The sequence below is a fragment of the Ambystoma mexicanum genome, chromosome 3p (assembly GCF_040938575.1).
Source record: "Ambystoma mexicanum isolate Mex_15411 chromosome 3p, UKY_AmexF1_1, whole genome shotgun sequence".
Lineage (NCBI taxonomy): Eukaryota > Metazoa > Chordata > Amphibia > Caudata > Ambystomatidae > Ambystoma > Ambystoma mexicanum.
In genome coordinates, this window is record NC_090925.1 from 740,695,542 (window position 1) to 740,709,996 (window position 14,455).

At 49.6% G+C, this 14,455-nt stretch overlaps 1 protein-coding gene across 2 annotated transcripts in view; it reads right to left on the minus strand.

Moving 5' to 3' along the window:
- Positions 1 to 14,455, minus strand: part of CFAP119 (cilia and flagella associated protein 119) — a 306,589-nt gene that overhangs the window by 116,253 nt on the left and 175,881 nt on the right. For both annotated transcript variants that reach the window (XM_069651633.1, XM_069651634.1), the window contains 2 exons: positions 10,014 to 10,183; positions 9,597 to 9,667 (listed from right to left, as the gene is read on the minus strand). In XM_069651633.1, coding sequence (XP_069507734.1) covers positions 9,597 to 9,667; positions 10,014 to 10,183 — 241 coding nt within the window. The remainder of the gene's footprint in view (positions 1 to 9,596; positions 9,668 to 10,013; positions 10,184 to 14,455) is intronic.

Consider the following 14,455-nt stretch of genomic DNA (forward strand, 5'->3'; position numbering starts at 1 on the left):
CAAAACATCTTTGAGTTCTCCCCGAAGCCCACGATGAAATAATGTAATTCGTTTCTCCTCAGGCCATCCGGTTTGCACCACCAACCTATTGAAGGTTGCGAGATAGGTTAGCAGATCCTGATTACCCTGTCGTAGGGATAAAAGTTTGTTATCCAGGGCCTGTCCCTGTGAATGTCTGGCGAACAGTCTTTCCATGCTTCTTTGAAAACCCTGAAAATTCCGAAGAAGAGGGTCATCCTGGTTGACTAGTGGAATTGACCAGTCAGCTGCGCTGCCACTAAGATATGATAGTACAAAGGCTACTTTGGCTTGGTCATTTGGAAAAGCTCCAGGTCTGCATAAAAAGTGTAAGCGGCATTGATTCATAAACACTGCAAACCTTTTTGGGTCCCCAGCAAAGCGTTTGGGTGGAGCCAAAGGAATAGCCCCTGGTAGGATTACTTGCACAGGATTGCTCGAAGAAACAGGAGCTGGGTTTCCCCCGAGTCCAGGTAGGGGTGTTTGCCCAGCTTGATTTTGCAGCAGTTGTCTAGCAAGATCATCTGTGTGTTCCTTTGACACAATCAGTTCTTTTCTGAGGGCATTAGTCTCTTGGCGCGCAGAGTGCACTTCCGTCCTAAGTTCCCCTAATAATTGGGCTAGTTGGTCTGTTTCAGAGGTTTCCATAACGCCCGGGTGAGGATTTGTAGATAGGCTTTGCGTTCTGTTACGCTCACCTGGCTCCCACGGGGGCGTCGATCGGACCCGGACAGCTGCGACCTCCTCCAACGTGAAGCGTAGTGCAGAGATGACAGACTGGACTGGACCGCCTAACCTCATCTGCTTGACCCGTAGAAGAATTCTCCTGCAAGTGGAGAAAGGGATTTAGCCACCCGTGGATTCTAGTAATGGCACTACACGGTTCTCCCCACTAATCACCACCGATTCACTTTCAGTAAGCTCACCTTATGTTTGTAAATGATGAGCTCTCCATCCTGCGTGGAATGCAGGGGCGTGTAGTTGCCAGTTACTTCACTGGTTTGAAGGCGTTGGAAGAGTTCCGGATGAATATTGACTCCGAGGTTCCAGCCGAGAACCCGTAAGTATAAAGTTCAAAGAGTTCAATATGTCCGATGTTCACTCTTGTACATTCCTTTCTTGTGTTGCAGCTGCGTCCAAGGGAAGATTGTCTTGTGGCAGCTGATGGTGTTCAGGTAAGAGTCTGTATTACCCAACACTGTCCGGCAAAAGATGCGTGTGTTTAAATTGCTGGTTTCTCTCTCCTTACAGGTGCGGCGTAAGAAGTTGCGGTTTGTTACAGAATAATGCCTCCGGTTGTTAATCAGGTAAGTCTATGGTGGAGAGGTTGCATTTGTTGGCTTTTTCGGCTCACCTTATGTTTCTTTTGTCCCCTAGATGGTGGAATTCGATGGAGGCTGCGCCGGATCGAAAAATGCTGTGAGGACTGGTGAGTATGGCGCGGCGCTGCAGCTGGCGATGCGACGCGTGTAGAATAATGTCCTTTTCAAGTTCGAAGACGTGATGGATCCGGAATTCAGGTAAGGATTGAAATAATATCTGTTTTCTAACCTTTCCTTCTTCTTTCTTCTATTGCTAGGAGCTCTGGATTCGAGACGGGCGTGGCTGAAGCCTGGATGCTGACTGCAGGCACGGTGAGCGTTACGCTGCTGGATGCAGAATAACGCGAAGCATGTGCTGCTGTTCGGGCGTGGTTTAAATAGCCTCCAAAGTAGTTCCAGGTAAGAAGTCCCTAGAACCACACCCGAGTAAAAAATAGTCCCTGTAGTAAAATAGTCCCATCCAGGCCTCACCTTGGCTTGGATTCATTTGCAGCATGGTCTGCATGAGGTAAGTAAAGACTATGAGCCTGGCGCCTAAGGCACCAGGACTGAACCCAGACAGCCCCCAGCCGGGGCTGCTGGGGTTTGATTAAATATCTGGATGCCTGCTCCCGGGGCTGATGGGCTTGATCCGGATGCCCGGGGGTAGGCATCATGACAGTGCGTCCATCTGTAACACCAAATCCAGGAAAGCCTGAAAGTCCCCTATACAACACTGAGGTCTATTCGGGCCAGAAGGTCTCAGCTGCCAACTGATTAAAGCATGCCAGATACGTCAGCATAGACTGCTTCCCTTGAGACAAGGCCAAGAGCTCGAGATTGAAGCCTGAGCCTTATACCTAGCATCAAAGACCAGGTTCGTAGCGGATACCAAGGTGTGAAAATCATACAGGGCACGGTTGTTTGACTCCAAGAGCGGGTTAGCCCAAGCAGCGGCGGTGCCACCTAAGTGAGACAACCTGAAAGCGGCCTTAGTGGTGGCATTGGGGAATGCTGCCGGGTGGCAAAGAAAGTGCAGCTTGCACTGATTGAGAAACGTCCGAAACGTTTTGGCTCTCCCGTAAAACATTCCGGCGAGGCCAACGGGAAGGGGCCAGGCAAGACAATTGGGGCCAGACCGGGAGTCGGGGCGGGTGGTCGGGCGGCCGGTGCTGCGGCTGTCCCATCCCCGAATTCTTTGTCAGTGGGGGGCGGGTTTACTAAGCTCTGCATCACATCCATACGTTGATGGAGAGATGCATGTGCTGCGGCCATGTCAGTAAGGAGGGCAGCAAAGGCCTGCAAAACAGCTGTGATGGAATCGGCCCCTGCCTCCATTGTACTGCAACGTTAGGGCTCCTTAATCTGTCTGGAACCTGATCCAACGTTGTATCCCTGGTGTTCGAGGGCGCGACGGGTCTCCTTCAGGGAGAGACTTTCCTTCAGACCGCACGCCTTGCAGGGTACCAAAATTACCTGTCAGGCCAGGGGCTCAGGTGAAAAGGCCGGGCAGCAACGGAATGGAACAGGACAGCTAAAACACCTTAAACAGAGTCAAAGTCAATCCACAGTGAAGTCCCCAGAAATTGTGGTGAAAAATCAAAAATCCGTAGCAGAAGAAAAGTTCATTGTCCAAAATTCTTAGATGATGGTGAGTTCACAGTCAGCAGAAAATAGTTCAATAATCTGTTGGTGTATGTACCAGGTATCTGCAGAGAAAGCCTGATGTGGAGTAATCGAAAAGGGATTGCAGTTGGGTAGTAGTAGGAGAAATGAGTGAAAGTAGCAGAGGGAACCAGTGCAGCAAGAGTGCTGGAAGAGGTGGGAAGGGAATGAAAAGGACCAGGAGAGTGAGTGCACAATGCTGCAGGGTGTTTGCTATCATTGGCAGACCGTAGAGATGGACGGCAGGCAGTGAAGTGCTGCCGAGGAGGAGAGCCTGCCCAGTTACTACTTGCAGGAAAAACAAACTGCGGAAACTGATAAACAAGGGACCATGCGCTAAACATAAATACACAATCCAGCATGGAAATCCGATGCAGCTGAGCTAAAGGTCGAAAGTCTGTGTGCATAAGTTCTGGGAGGGGAACCAAGCGTAAGGAAACCAGAACAGGGTAATGCAGCGAGGGAAATCCAGGGCCGTATGCCAAAGGGTCAGAAAGCCGGGAGTTCCAAGATGAAAACCAGATGCGGGTAACGAAATGGAACGCAGCAACCTTGCCGGGCAAACGAGTTGGTTAAGGAGCATCGCTTCCGGGTCCTGTCAAAAGCGTGATGACGTGACGGGCCAGAGGAGGGCCGGGTGCAGGGGCTCATGGGGATTGTGGTCCTCTGTCGTTCGACCCACATTCGGGAAAGACGCCAGGGCAACTGCCACCGACCCAATACAGAATGATATGGTAGCTTTTTTCGGGCATATGTTGAGGTGGTTCCTGACAAAGACAAAAGGGGGGGAAAGTGGAGTGATGTGATGCCTGTTATTGAGGAAAGAGGCAATCCAGTTGAGTGCCGAATCTCGGATTCCTAGAGAGTGTAATCTGTCAAGGAGGATCGATTGGGATAGTGTCAAATGCCGCTGAGAGGTCAAGAAGAACCAGTGCTGCGCATCATTCAGAGTCGGCAGAGACTTTGAGGTCATCCCAGATAGAGATCAGTGTGGTTTCTGTTCCGTGACACAGCCGGAACCTGAATGCGCGGGGTCTAGGAGGTTGTTATATGCAATGAAGCGGTTGAGCTGTGAGTATGCAATGCGATTTATGAGCTTTGCCAGGATTCGGCTGTTGGAGATGGGCCTATAATTGATTGGTTGGAGTGGGTCGAGGGATGCTTTCTTTAGAAGGGGTTTAACATGCACGGCTTTGAAGGGTTCTGGGAAGATGTCCGAGGTGAGCAAGTAATTCATTATGGATCTTGCCAGTTCTCCTGCGCAAGTGGATGTAAAGATTTCCTTTAGGAGAGAGGTGGGACACGGGTCAAGGGGGGAGGTGGAGGGTCAGCTGCTGGATAGTAGTTTCCCGAATTCCTTGATCGAGAAAAAGTTGAAAGAGCAGAAGGAAGGACGCCTGGGGGGAGGGGAGGCTGGTGTATTCTTCGAGGTCGGGATCAGAGGGAGGGGTGAGGTTGGAGAGTGAGGCATTAAGGATGGCCATTCTCTCTAGAGCTGTAATGTGGAAGTGTTCAGAGAGGGAATTGCATAGCGTTTGTGAGGAGGTGGTCAGGGCAGATTTGCTGGGAGGGTTCATGAATTCCGTGATGATTCTGTGGAGTTCTTTGCTGCTGCTGCCGCAGTTTAGGATTCTTTTATTGTAGTAGGCTTTTTTGGCATTTTGGATCTCTGATTTGTAGTTTTGGTGATGTTGGGTGATCGACTTACTTAGAGGAGTTCTGAAGGCTCAACATTTGTGCTTGAGGGTGCGATTCGGGGTTTTGAACACCTTCAGGTGGGGTGTGAACCACTTGGGGGATGTTCCTTTGCATGAGGGGCAGCTTTAGAAGGGGTGAGAGGGAGGAAAGAGCTGTTCAACCAGGAGTCAAAGGACTTGGTGCCAGGAATGCAGGGTGGGTGCGCAGCAGGGCTTCAGTCAAGTCAACTAGTACGTTGACCTTGTGCCAGCATTTGAAATTACCTTGAGTGACGGGGGGGGCCTTGGGAGGCGGGGGAGGTGTGCTGAGAAAGAAAGGTAAGGCTGAGTAGTTTGTCCTTAGGAGGGCCTTGGGGTGGATGCTGAGACATGGTCAGAGGAGCTGAAGATCACAACAAGGGTGTGGCCTGCAATGTGGGTGGGTCCTGTGTTGTGCCGGGTGAGGTTGAGTGCCTCTAGACTGTTGATCAGGGGTTGGGTCACAGAGTTGTTGGGCACGTCAAACCAGGTATTAAAGTCCCCCAGTAGGGTGAGTGCTGGGTGGTTAAGTAGTGTGGTCGCAGAGGCCGTTTTGGCGAAAATGTCTGTCATATCCTGGTGGCCTGTACAGGAGTAGGAAGCTGTGTGAGACATTAGGCAGCAAAGAGAGTTTGACTAGAAGGGATTTGCAGTTAGCTGTGCAGGGCTGAGTTTCGGTGAGTGTGATGGAGATGTGAGGTTTGTGGAGGATAACTATTCTGCCTCCTCTGGAAGGTCTGTTGTGGGAGATGAGCGAGTAGGCGTGAGGGAATGCTTTGTGTTCGATTGGTCTGAAGTCGTCCGAGAACCATGTTTCAGTGATAAAGATGAGATCACGGTTGTCTGAGCTTAGGAGGTCAAAGATGTTGTGTCTGTTTTTGGCCACGGAGTGGGCATTGAAAAGGAACAGGTGACTTGATGAGGGGTCAGGGGGGTTTCCATATGGTGTTCTGGCCAGGCAGGACTTGGGTAGTCCAAGTGGCCGGTGGGTAGGTATAGGTCAAAGGGGAGGACGGTGTGGCTGGAGGGACCAGGTCAGTTGGTGTGACTGAAGGGATGGTGCTGGATGTGTTGAGGGATTCCGTTGGTGGGATTGGAGAGTGTGGGGATGTATCAGGAGCAGGAAGAGTGAGCGGGTGGTGACTGACCTTCGCAAGGGGAGAGGCATCAGAGCCATGGTTGGAAGGGGGTTGGGTTGTGTTCTGTTGGGGAGTCGTGTCTAGGCGGATGGGGGGCAGGGGGTGATGTGGGTTTAGAGGGGGAAAGGTCATGTACAAATAGGGAGGAGGGAGGCATGGGTGACGGGGAGGTCCAAGTAGAGGGGCTAGCAAGAGTGAGGCTGGTGGAGCAGTGTAGTGGTGACGAGGCATGAAGAGTTGAAGATGAAGCCAGTCTCTGCCTGTGGGATTTGTGTGTTTTGGTGGAAGAGGGTGGGGGGACTGAGGGGAAAGGGGTAGTAGTGATGGTCCTGGTGAGGGCAATATGTGCCATACTTAGTAAAGCGAAAGGGGTGGTTGGAGGTGGTCTCTTGATGACGGATAGGGGGTGGGGTGGGTGAGAGGAAGGGGTATGTTTGTTGGTGGGGGGAGGATAGGTCGAGAGGGCATATTTGGAGGAGGGGGTGTGGGTGAAATGGAGGAATGACAGGGTAGGTTAGAGGTGTGGAGGAGTCTGTGCAGGTTATGGCTGTTGAAACATTGCCAGGGTTTCTAGGACGTGGGGCTGGGAGGGGGGTGGTATGAGTCAGAGATGCAAGGGAGGAAGGGAAAGAGTTCTGGGGTGGTGGAGAAGAGCGTTGGTTTAGGGCAGGGGTCTGCAACCTTTGGCTCCCAGATGTGTTTGGACTACCATTCCCACCCGGCCTGTACAGCATAGTCAATGTCAGGAGATCATGGGAGTTGTAGTCCGAAACATCTGGAGAGCCACAGGTTGCAGACCCCTGGTTTAGGGTATGGTTTGGAGCTGCCCTTGTTCAAGTGTTTGATGAGGTGAGATGTGCAGGGGTCCTTGAGTTTCTGGCTGTGATGCAGAGGGATGGAAGGTTGGGGCCTGATGTGGAAAGAGGGTTCCTGGAGGGATCAATAAGGGTTGTGGAGGAGGCGGGAAGGGTGAGTAGTTTGGAGCACAAGAGGGCTCCTCTGGTCTGGGAGTTGGAGGCTGGGCGGGTTCTGGCTATTGCGGAGATGGATGGGAGTGAGGGGACTGAGGTGAAAGGAGGATTCCTGGGAGGGAGGGCAGGGGTTGAGGTGGGCTGGTTGTGTTGTTTGGAGCACCAGAGGGCTTCTCTGGTCTGTGAGTTGGAGGTGGTGTGATGAGAGAAGGTGTGGTGGGGTAGGTCAGAGCGGAGGTTCGAGTTGAAAGGTTGGTGATGAGAGGGGTGTGCAGTGTGTAAGGAGGGTTCATGAAAGAGGGTGCAAGGGTAAATGAGGTAGCAGGGTGTGCTTGGATTGCCAGAGGGTTCCTCTTGTTTGCAGGTTGGAAGGTGTGTGGTGAGTGAGAAGGTTGTGCAGCGTGAAGGGAGGGTTCGAGAAAGAGGGTGCGTGGGTAGATGCTGACATTTTGCGCACTCAGACGATCCAATATCACTGTGGAATATTTTCAGATTTGTTCAAGCAAGGGTTCATAAGTTACTGTGAAATGTTATTTTCATAGACTTCGCCTTAACCATACATATGCCTTGCGCTAGCGTGAAGACACAATATGTAAATATATCTATAGATAAACAGTTATGATCTCAAATGGAGTTCACCCACCATTTACACTAATAAAGAGTAAAATAGTTCAGTAATGAAAAACAGTAAACTGTAAACAGGAACTTGAAATGAAATACAGTGCAAAACAATTACAACATATAGGGCCTTACATGCTAGGCAAGTAGGCCTAGTGCCTCAAAAAGAGTGAAAGCACCAGGTAAGTACCTGTTGCAGAGTTGGAAGTCTTGTCTCTCAGAGCCAGAATTGTCAAAGCCAACAGTAAAATTAAGTAAATCTTTCAGATACAGGTACTTAAAAAGGAAATGAAGACTTGTAAAACAAATAGTAAAACAAATTATGGATACTCTTCAAATACCCCACTACTACAGTTACCCTGGGGGGCATCCTTGGCCTATACTCCACCAATCACTACAAGGCAACAGGGAGTTAGGTAGTGCACTTTAAACCCATTCAATCCATTTATGGGACAGTTGGTGGAAACAAGTAATCAAGCTCCGTCCCCTTACTCAGATTTTTTGAATGAACACCCCCGGGGTCCTTAGAATCGTTGGCCCTACTTACTTCAGTCATTGGTCCAGTTGCAGGGGTCTAGGGTACGCAGGTGCAATGGTAGTTTTTGGTTTTGGGCCAGGCTAGACGGTGGTTCAGTGCTCTGATGGGATGGCTCCTGATTTCTTTAAGCTGGACAGCCGAGGCACCTCTGGACAATGACTACTACGGGGCCCGCAATGACAGGAGACCACCCACGATGCAAATGAGATGAACAGCAGCAAAGATCACCCTAATCAGTGGGTAGCGGGTGACACTTGTAGATATGAAGAAGACACAGCTCCAGGGAGGCCCCTCTTTGAGTTGCAGAGCAGCAGGAAAACAGGTCTTGATCCACAAGTAAACGACCTGGAGATTTCCAAGATGCAACTCAGAACATTGACTGATGCACCAGAGATGCACTGGATGAAGCTAGTCAGCCCACATGATAGTCCCAGGACACTTCCAAAGGGTTCTAAAGGCAGGATCATCGTACAGGTGTACCAGAATAGTTGGTTCTTCCATCCCAATACTCAAAGCACCAATGAGGATCTTTTGAAGATCGATGCAGAGAGGTAGGGCTTCTCCAGGACTTGGTTGAGGCAATGCTGGTTGTCTTCAACGACAATCTTTGGGTTTTCAGTGGGCTTATTCTCTTTGTACGGGTTATGGCTCAAAACCATCTGATTACCGACTGCAGGACACTTCCTTTTATCCCAAATTCGAGCTAAGGGCTTCCGCAGCCTAATAATGGCAAGATCTGCACTATTGAAAGTGACGAGGATGTTCACTCCTGGACAGCCTCTTGCCAGACATCTGCCGAGCAACAGACATCCCCTAGCTGGAATGTGAATTGGGAAAAGGCAGTCTCAACCTCCACATCCAGCCAGGATGTGCACACAGCCGCTTTTCCAAGGAAACCTGAGGTTTTTCCCAGGAAAAGGCTTACCATAAATGGTATTTCCGGACCTGAGAAGGCAGGAAGAAGGCCAAAGGACAAGATGGCCAAAGGATAGGGTAAGAAACTTGTGGCATGGCCACTTTGAGTACATGGTCCGCAAAATGGAATTTTGCAGTAAAACATGAAAGTACATGCTGTAAAAAAGAAAAAAAACAGCAAGTCTTGGATACATCAACAAATTTAACAAAATGTGTTACAAAGAAAAAGGAAAAAAGATACAAAGTACCTCTACAGCACCTCCCCGGGGGCAGTGACCCCATGCACTGGTAGCCATCAGTGCCCCTAGAAGGGATGAGCTGAGCAAGGAGGGTAAACGATACGACTTTAGCTACCTTCAAAGGGCATGGTTATAAAGTCGTAGCAATGTGGGCGGAGTGGGGGTTCCATGGATGTCGATGCAGGGACAGGTTCTAAAAGAAAATCTTCTCTAACAACTGCAAAGAAACCAATTACTAAATGAAGCACCTGAATTCAGAATTCAAACTAGTGAAAAGGAATTTCAGTTATAACTCAGAATTCAGGCCTATCTTTGGCAGTGTTGCTTATTTCAAAATTCGGATTTTTTAAAAAGTTTGTTGGAGGTGGCTTCCGGGTGATGCCATTGTTTCTTGAAAACACAAACAACCTCCTTTACTGGCAAAGGTAGTCTCACTGGCAGTAATGCTAGACACTGAACCCGACAGCAAGCACTTACCCTGGCAGCATGGCACATGAGCAGTTCTGTAAAATAGCTGTAACATCTGTCCATATTCCCAAGTGGGGTCTCTGTGGCAGAAAGAAAAAGAGGCACATGAAGGATATTAGACAAAGAGGAAGAGATATCAAGAAGAGGAGACAGGGAGAATGAATGAAAACGTGTTTGTGAATCATTGGGGACAATGATCACCCCTGGGGCACAAAGAGGGAGAAGGTGAATAAAAAAGAAAAGTGAGACAATGAAATAAAGCAAGAAAACACGGAGAGCAGAGTTAGAAGATACTAATTAGGTAGGTCTGAATGTCTCTAAGCAGGGATCTCTCCCCTCCTATCTATCAGAGGGTTGTTGAAGAGGGATTGTTTGCTCTTAAAGATGATCCCTGGGAAGGAGTGTTTCATACATTGTGGTTCTTACCCATGCAGGTCTGGTGTGTCTCCTTCACGATGGAAAAAAAGCAGGAGGTCTGCTCCCGACTGAATTTCTGATCACGACAAAACTGAAGAGTGTAGAAGTACAACTCAAGAAGCACAGCGGCGCGGGGGTCAGACTCGCTGTTCTGCAGGGAAAAGAACTCAGCAAGCACCCTGAAGGAGAAGGAGAGACAGGCTGAGGGACATGTGATCGACACCCAAGAGAGATAGTGATAGGTCGAGGGTCTCCTTGAGAAATCTGAGGAAGACTGCTGGACTCATCTTCCAAGATAACGGCTGACAAGCTGAGGATCACAAAAACATCCCCCGAGAAGGAGAGATAAGATAAGGGAGAACCTGAGAGAGACAGAGAGAGAGTGAGAGAGAGAAATACATTGTCTGAAAGACAGCCAAACAGAGGAAGGAGAGAGGCAAAGGTAAACACAGATATCCTTACAGAGGGAAAGACGGAATGAGAATCATGAATACATCCCAGATAGGAAACACACAGTGATGGACAACCTCAGAGAGACAAAGAGATAGGCTGCTGGGCAGTTACTCGTTGCTTTGCATGCACTACACACTACCTTCATTTATCAGCTTTGTAATGTACATCAAGAGTCCATCATAAAAGTCTACACTATCCAATGATGTTCAGTCACTGCAAGGGATTGTGGTTTGTCTCTTCCCCAGGCAAAAGCTTAGCACTCAAGTACACAATAGCATGCTCCAAGCATTCTTGAGTAATGTGCCCCACCATCCCCAAACATATATTATAATCCACTTTCATATTGTATATATACATTAAACAACAACAGCACTTGTTCCATGTTAAGTTATCATCAGACTACTATTTGTTTTTCCTAACCGCACACCTTGATATTCGCCATTCATCACTGTAGGATTTCTTATCAGTGATGTTAACCCCCCTCGCCCCAAGCAGCTTCTGATTATTCTTGTCATTACAAAATGCATGTTCTGACACTGGAGTTTGTAAAACTAAGCCTGCAGCCAACACCAGCAGCGGTCAGATAGTATCTGTGTGGAAGTGAAGTCTTTATCGGATACTTGGTCCAACTACAACATTTCTCTTCTCTCATAGCCTTGAGTACTGCTAGCTTTTGAGTTCAGGTTCCCCTAGAAAACTCCAGCCATTAGTTCTTTTGTAGCATCTGACATTGTGTAGAAAACCTTGGGGAGGCCGTTTCTGGTGCACCTGTGGGTGATTTCTCATTACCCTGTGTTGGTATTAACCTTGGCTCTTTACAGTCTCTTGTGCTAGTGGTGCCTGGGGATCCCACAAGTCTAGAGCTGGGATTAAGCACTAGCTTCACCTGTATGCCAATCTCCAACTTTAGTGGGTGGCTAAGGAGGCAGAGGGACGTACTAGGATGGGGAACACATTTGCATTAACAGTGTCCGTTAATCAAGCAGGGATTGTACAATCTGAAGATGCTTACCTGCAAAAGTACTGTCTTTCAGTGCTTGCCCTAAAAGTTGATTTCAGGTGTGCATTTGTACCAACGCATTGACTCAACCTACTCTTCTCCCTGACCAGCGCCTGCCCTCTCTCATCAACTTCCTCCCCTCTCCCTCCACCCGTCCTTCCTCCTTTCCTCCAACCTCCCCACCACCACCGATGGGAGTACCACACCCCTGTACCCCCCTCAGAAAACCTTCACGGGTGGTAACAGCTTCACTTGGCTACTCTGAATGCCTGCTCTGTTGTCAAAAACCCTCTGACATCAGTCTTCTTCTCAAAGACTTTGAACTTGACGTCCTCTCCCTTACTGTGACGTGGTTCAATGCCAGCTCTGTCACTGCTTTTGACCCTCTCCTTGTGAGGGCTACACAATCCTCTTCAGACCCAGACCCAACAGGCCCAGAGGTGGAGTGGCCCTGATTTTCCCAGAGTGGGTCCCTGCTTCTATCATACCTTCTCAATCCAAATCCTCTTTTGAATGCCTCGCCTGTAGGCTTGGAGTCTCGCCTACTCTCTCTCACCCTCACTACAATCTACAGACCACTATCCCTTTTTCTCTCTTCCTTTCTGAACGGGCTGACCTTGTCTCCTCCCTCTCTACCTCCTCTTCCAAACTCCTCCTCTTTGGTGATTTCAATATCCACCTCGACTCCGTTTAATCAGCCACCTCACAGTTCAGTGTCCTCTGTTATTCCCTCTCTCTCACTATTCTCCCTTCCGGCCCGACCCACTCAGCTGGACACACCCTGGATGCCATCATCACTGGCGATGTCCCCATTTCTAACCCGGCCACCCCCCGGTTTCTCGTGGTCGGACCACTCTCCTCTCCTCCAGCTTGGGGCCCCTTGGCCCTATATCTGAGCCAGCCCCAGCACTGCCAGCCACCTTCGCCGTCATTCGACTGATGAAGCTAGTATCAGTCGCTGCTTTTGCTTCCCCTTTCACCCCCCCATCCCTGCCTCCGACTCTCCCGCTGACTCTGTCCTTGCTAATCAGCTCTTCTCCATCTCAAACACTCTCAATATCCTTGCCCCTGTCATGAGGATCAGTCTCAAACCTAACTCCAAGTGCAATGCCGGGAATTACTCTGATCTAGCATCTCTGAAATGTAAGTGCAGAGTTGCTGAACAGAAGTGGCAAACCTCAGGCTCATCCTATGACAACTGGCCTGTCGCCTGCTCCAAAGGCAATATTGCTTCTCTATCCACTACCAAGAAGAGGGTCCACATCCAAGCCAGCATCTCTGGAGCCACTAACAACAAAGCTGAACTTTTCAAAATCTACATGGAACTCATCTACCCAACTGCAGTCTCTACCTCTCCCCTTCCCTCCCAGGCTCTCTGCTCTGCTTTGGCCTCCCACTTCACATCTAAAATTCAGGACATCCTGTCCTAACTCTCCTCCACTCCCATCTTCACCCCCTGCTCCTGCCCTCTTGCCCCCCCATGGCTCCTCTCCTTCCACCGCCCATCTCTCCTCCCTCCTGCCCATAGCACTGGATGAGTTCCCTAAAGCGGTCTGCTCTATGATTGTCTCCCCCAAACAGGTGCTCCCCTGCTTCTCTAGAACCATTAAGGACAACATCTCCTCTCTTGCCATGGCTCTTGTCAACTTCTGCAACCATTCCTTTGCCACTGGCTCTTTCCCTCTATCCCTCAAATACTCCCTTGTGCACCCTCGCCTACAAAAGCCATCTACAGACCCTTCTTGCCTGGCTAACTATCGCCCATATCCACTACCCCCTTCCTGGGCAACCTCTTGAAGAAACTGGTCCTCCCCCAACTGACCGTCCACACTGAACTTGTTGGTTGCCTCCATGACCATCAATCTGGATTCCGGGCATCCAGAGGCACGGAAACTGCTCCCCTGCACACCTGTGAAAACAGGCTTGCACACCTTGACTCCAACTCTCCTGCTGTTCTCATTCTCCTGGATCTCTCATCTGCCTTTGATGCAGTCAACCACTCTATCCGCATTAAACGACGAAAGTGATACCTCAGTATCACAGACCGGGCACTGGGTTGGTTGACCTCTTTCCTCACTGCCCCTCCCAGCTGCAACTGGGCCCTTTCTCCTCCACCATCATACTCTCTACCTGTGGTGCTCTTCAATATCTATCTTGCCCCTCTGGCCCACCTGATCTCCTCCTTCTCTCATAATTTCCAGTACTATGCTGATGACACATAGCTTTCCTTCAAACTCCCCTCTACGACCTCCTTTTCCTCCTCTCTCCTCCCTGCTTATCTGACTGCCATCCAGGCATGGTATGCAGCTAACGATCTCAGTCTTAATGCCAGTAAGACAGAGATCCTTCTCATTGGGACACCTGCGTACTGTTTTGCCCCTTCCCTCTGGCCACCCTCTTAGGGCCCTCTACCCTCACCATCCTGTGAGGCCAACAACCTTGGGGTCATCTTCGACTCCACTCTTTCCTTCACCCCTCACATCCTGGACCTTGCCAAAAAGGCTCACTACCAGCTTCACCTCCTTGGAGGTATTCTCACTTTCCTCACCTTCCACCAGAATCTCAATGTCTCTAGAGCACTGGTCCTCCTCAGGCTGCATTACTGCAAAATCATCTTCCTCAATCTCCCTCTTTCCTGCCTACACCCCCTTCGGCTAATCCAGAATTGGGCTGCAAGACTTATCCTTGGCCTCAAGCCCAGGGGCCATATCTCTACAGCCCTAAAATCTCTCCACTGGCACACGATGGGCGCAAGGATCATATTCAAGACCTTCTGCATCATCCACAAGGCTTCCTAAATACTCCCCTGCTAGAGCCCTGCGCTCCTCTAATTCCAACTCTCTGCTGTAAGGAAGGCACGGTATTAACAGTAAGACAGACACAAGTGACCACAGTTCAAGGGTGTTTATTGAACTTTGACATGGGTGAGATAAACACCTATCAAAACCTAAATCTACAGACGGGAGCAAGCTACGACCATCAAATAATAATATTATGA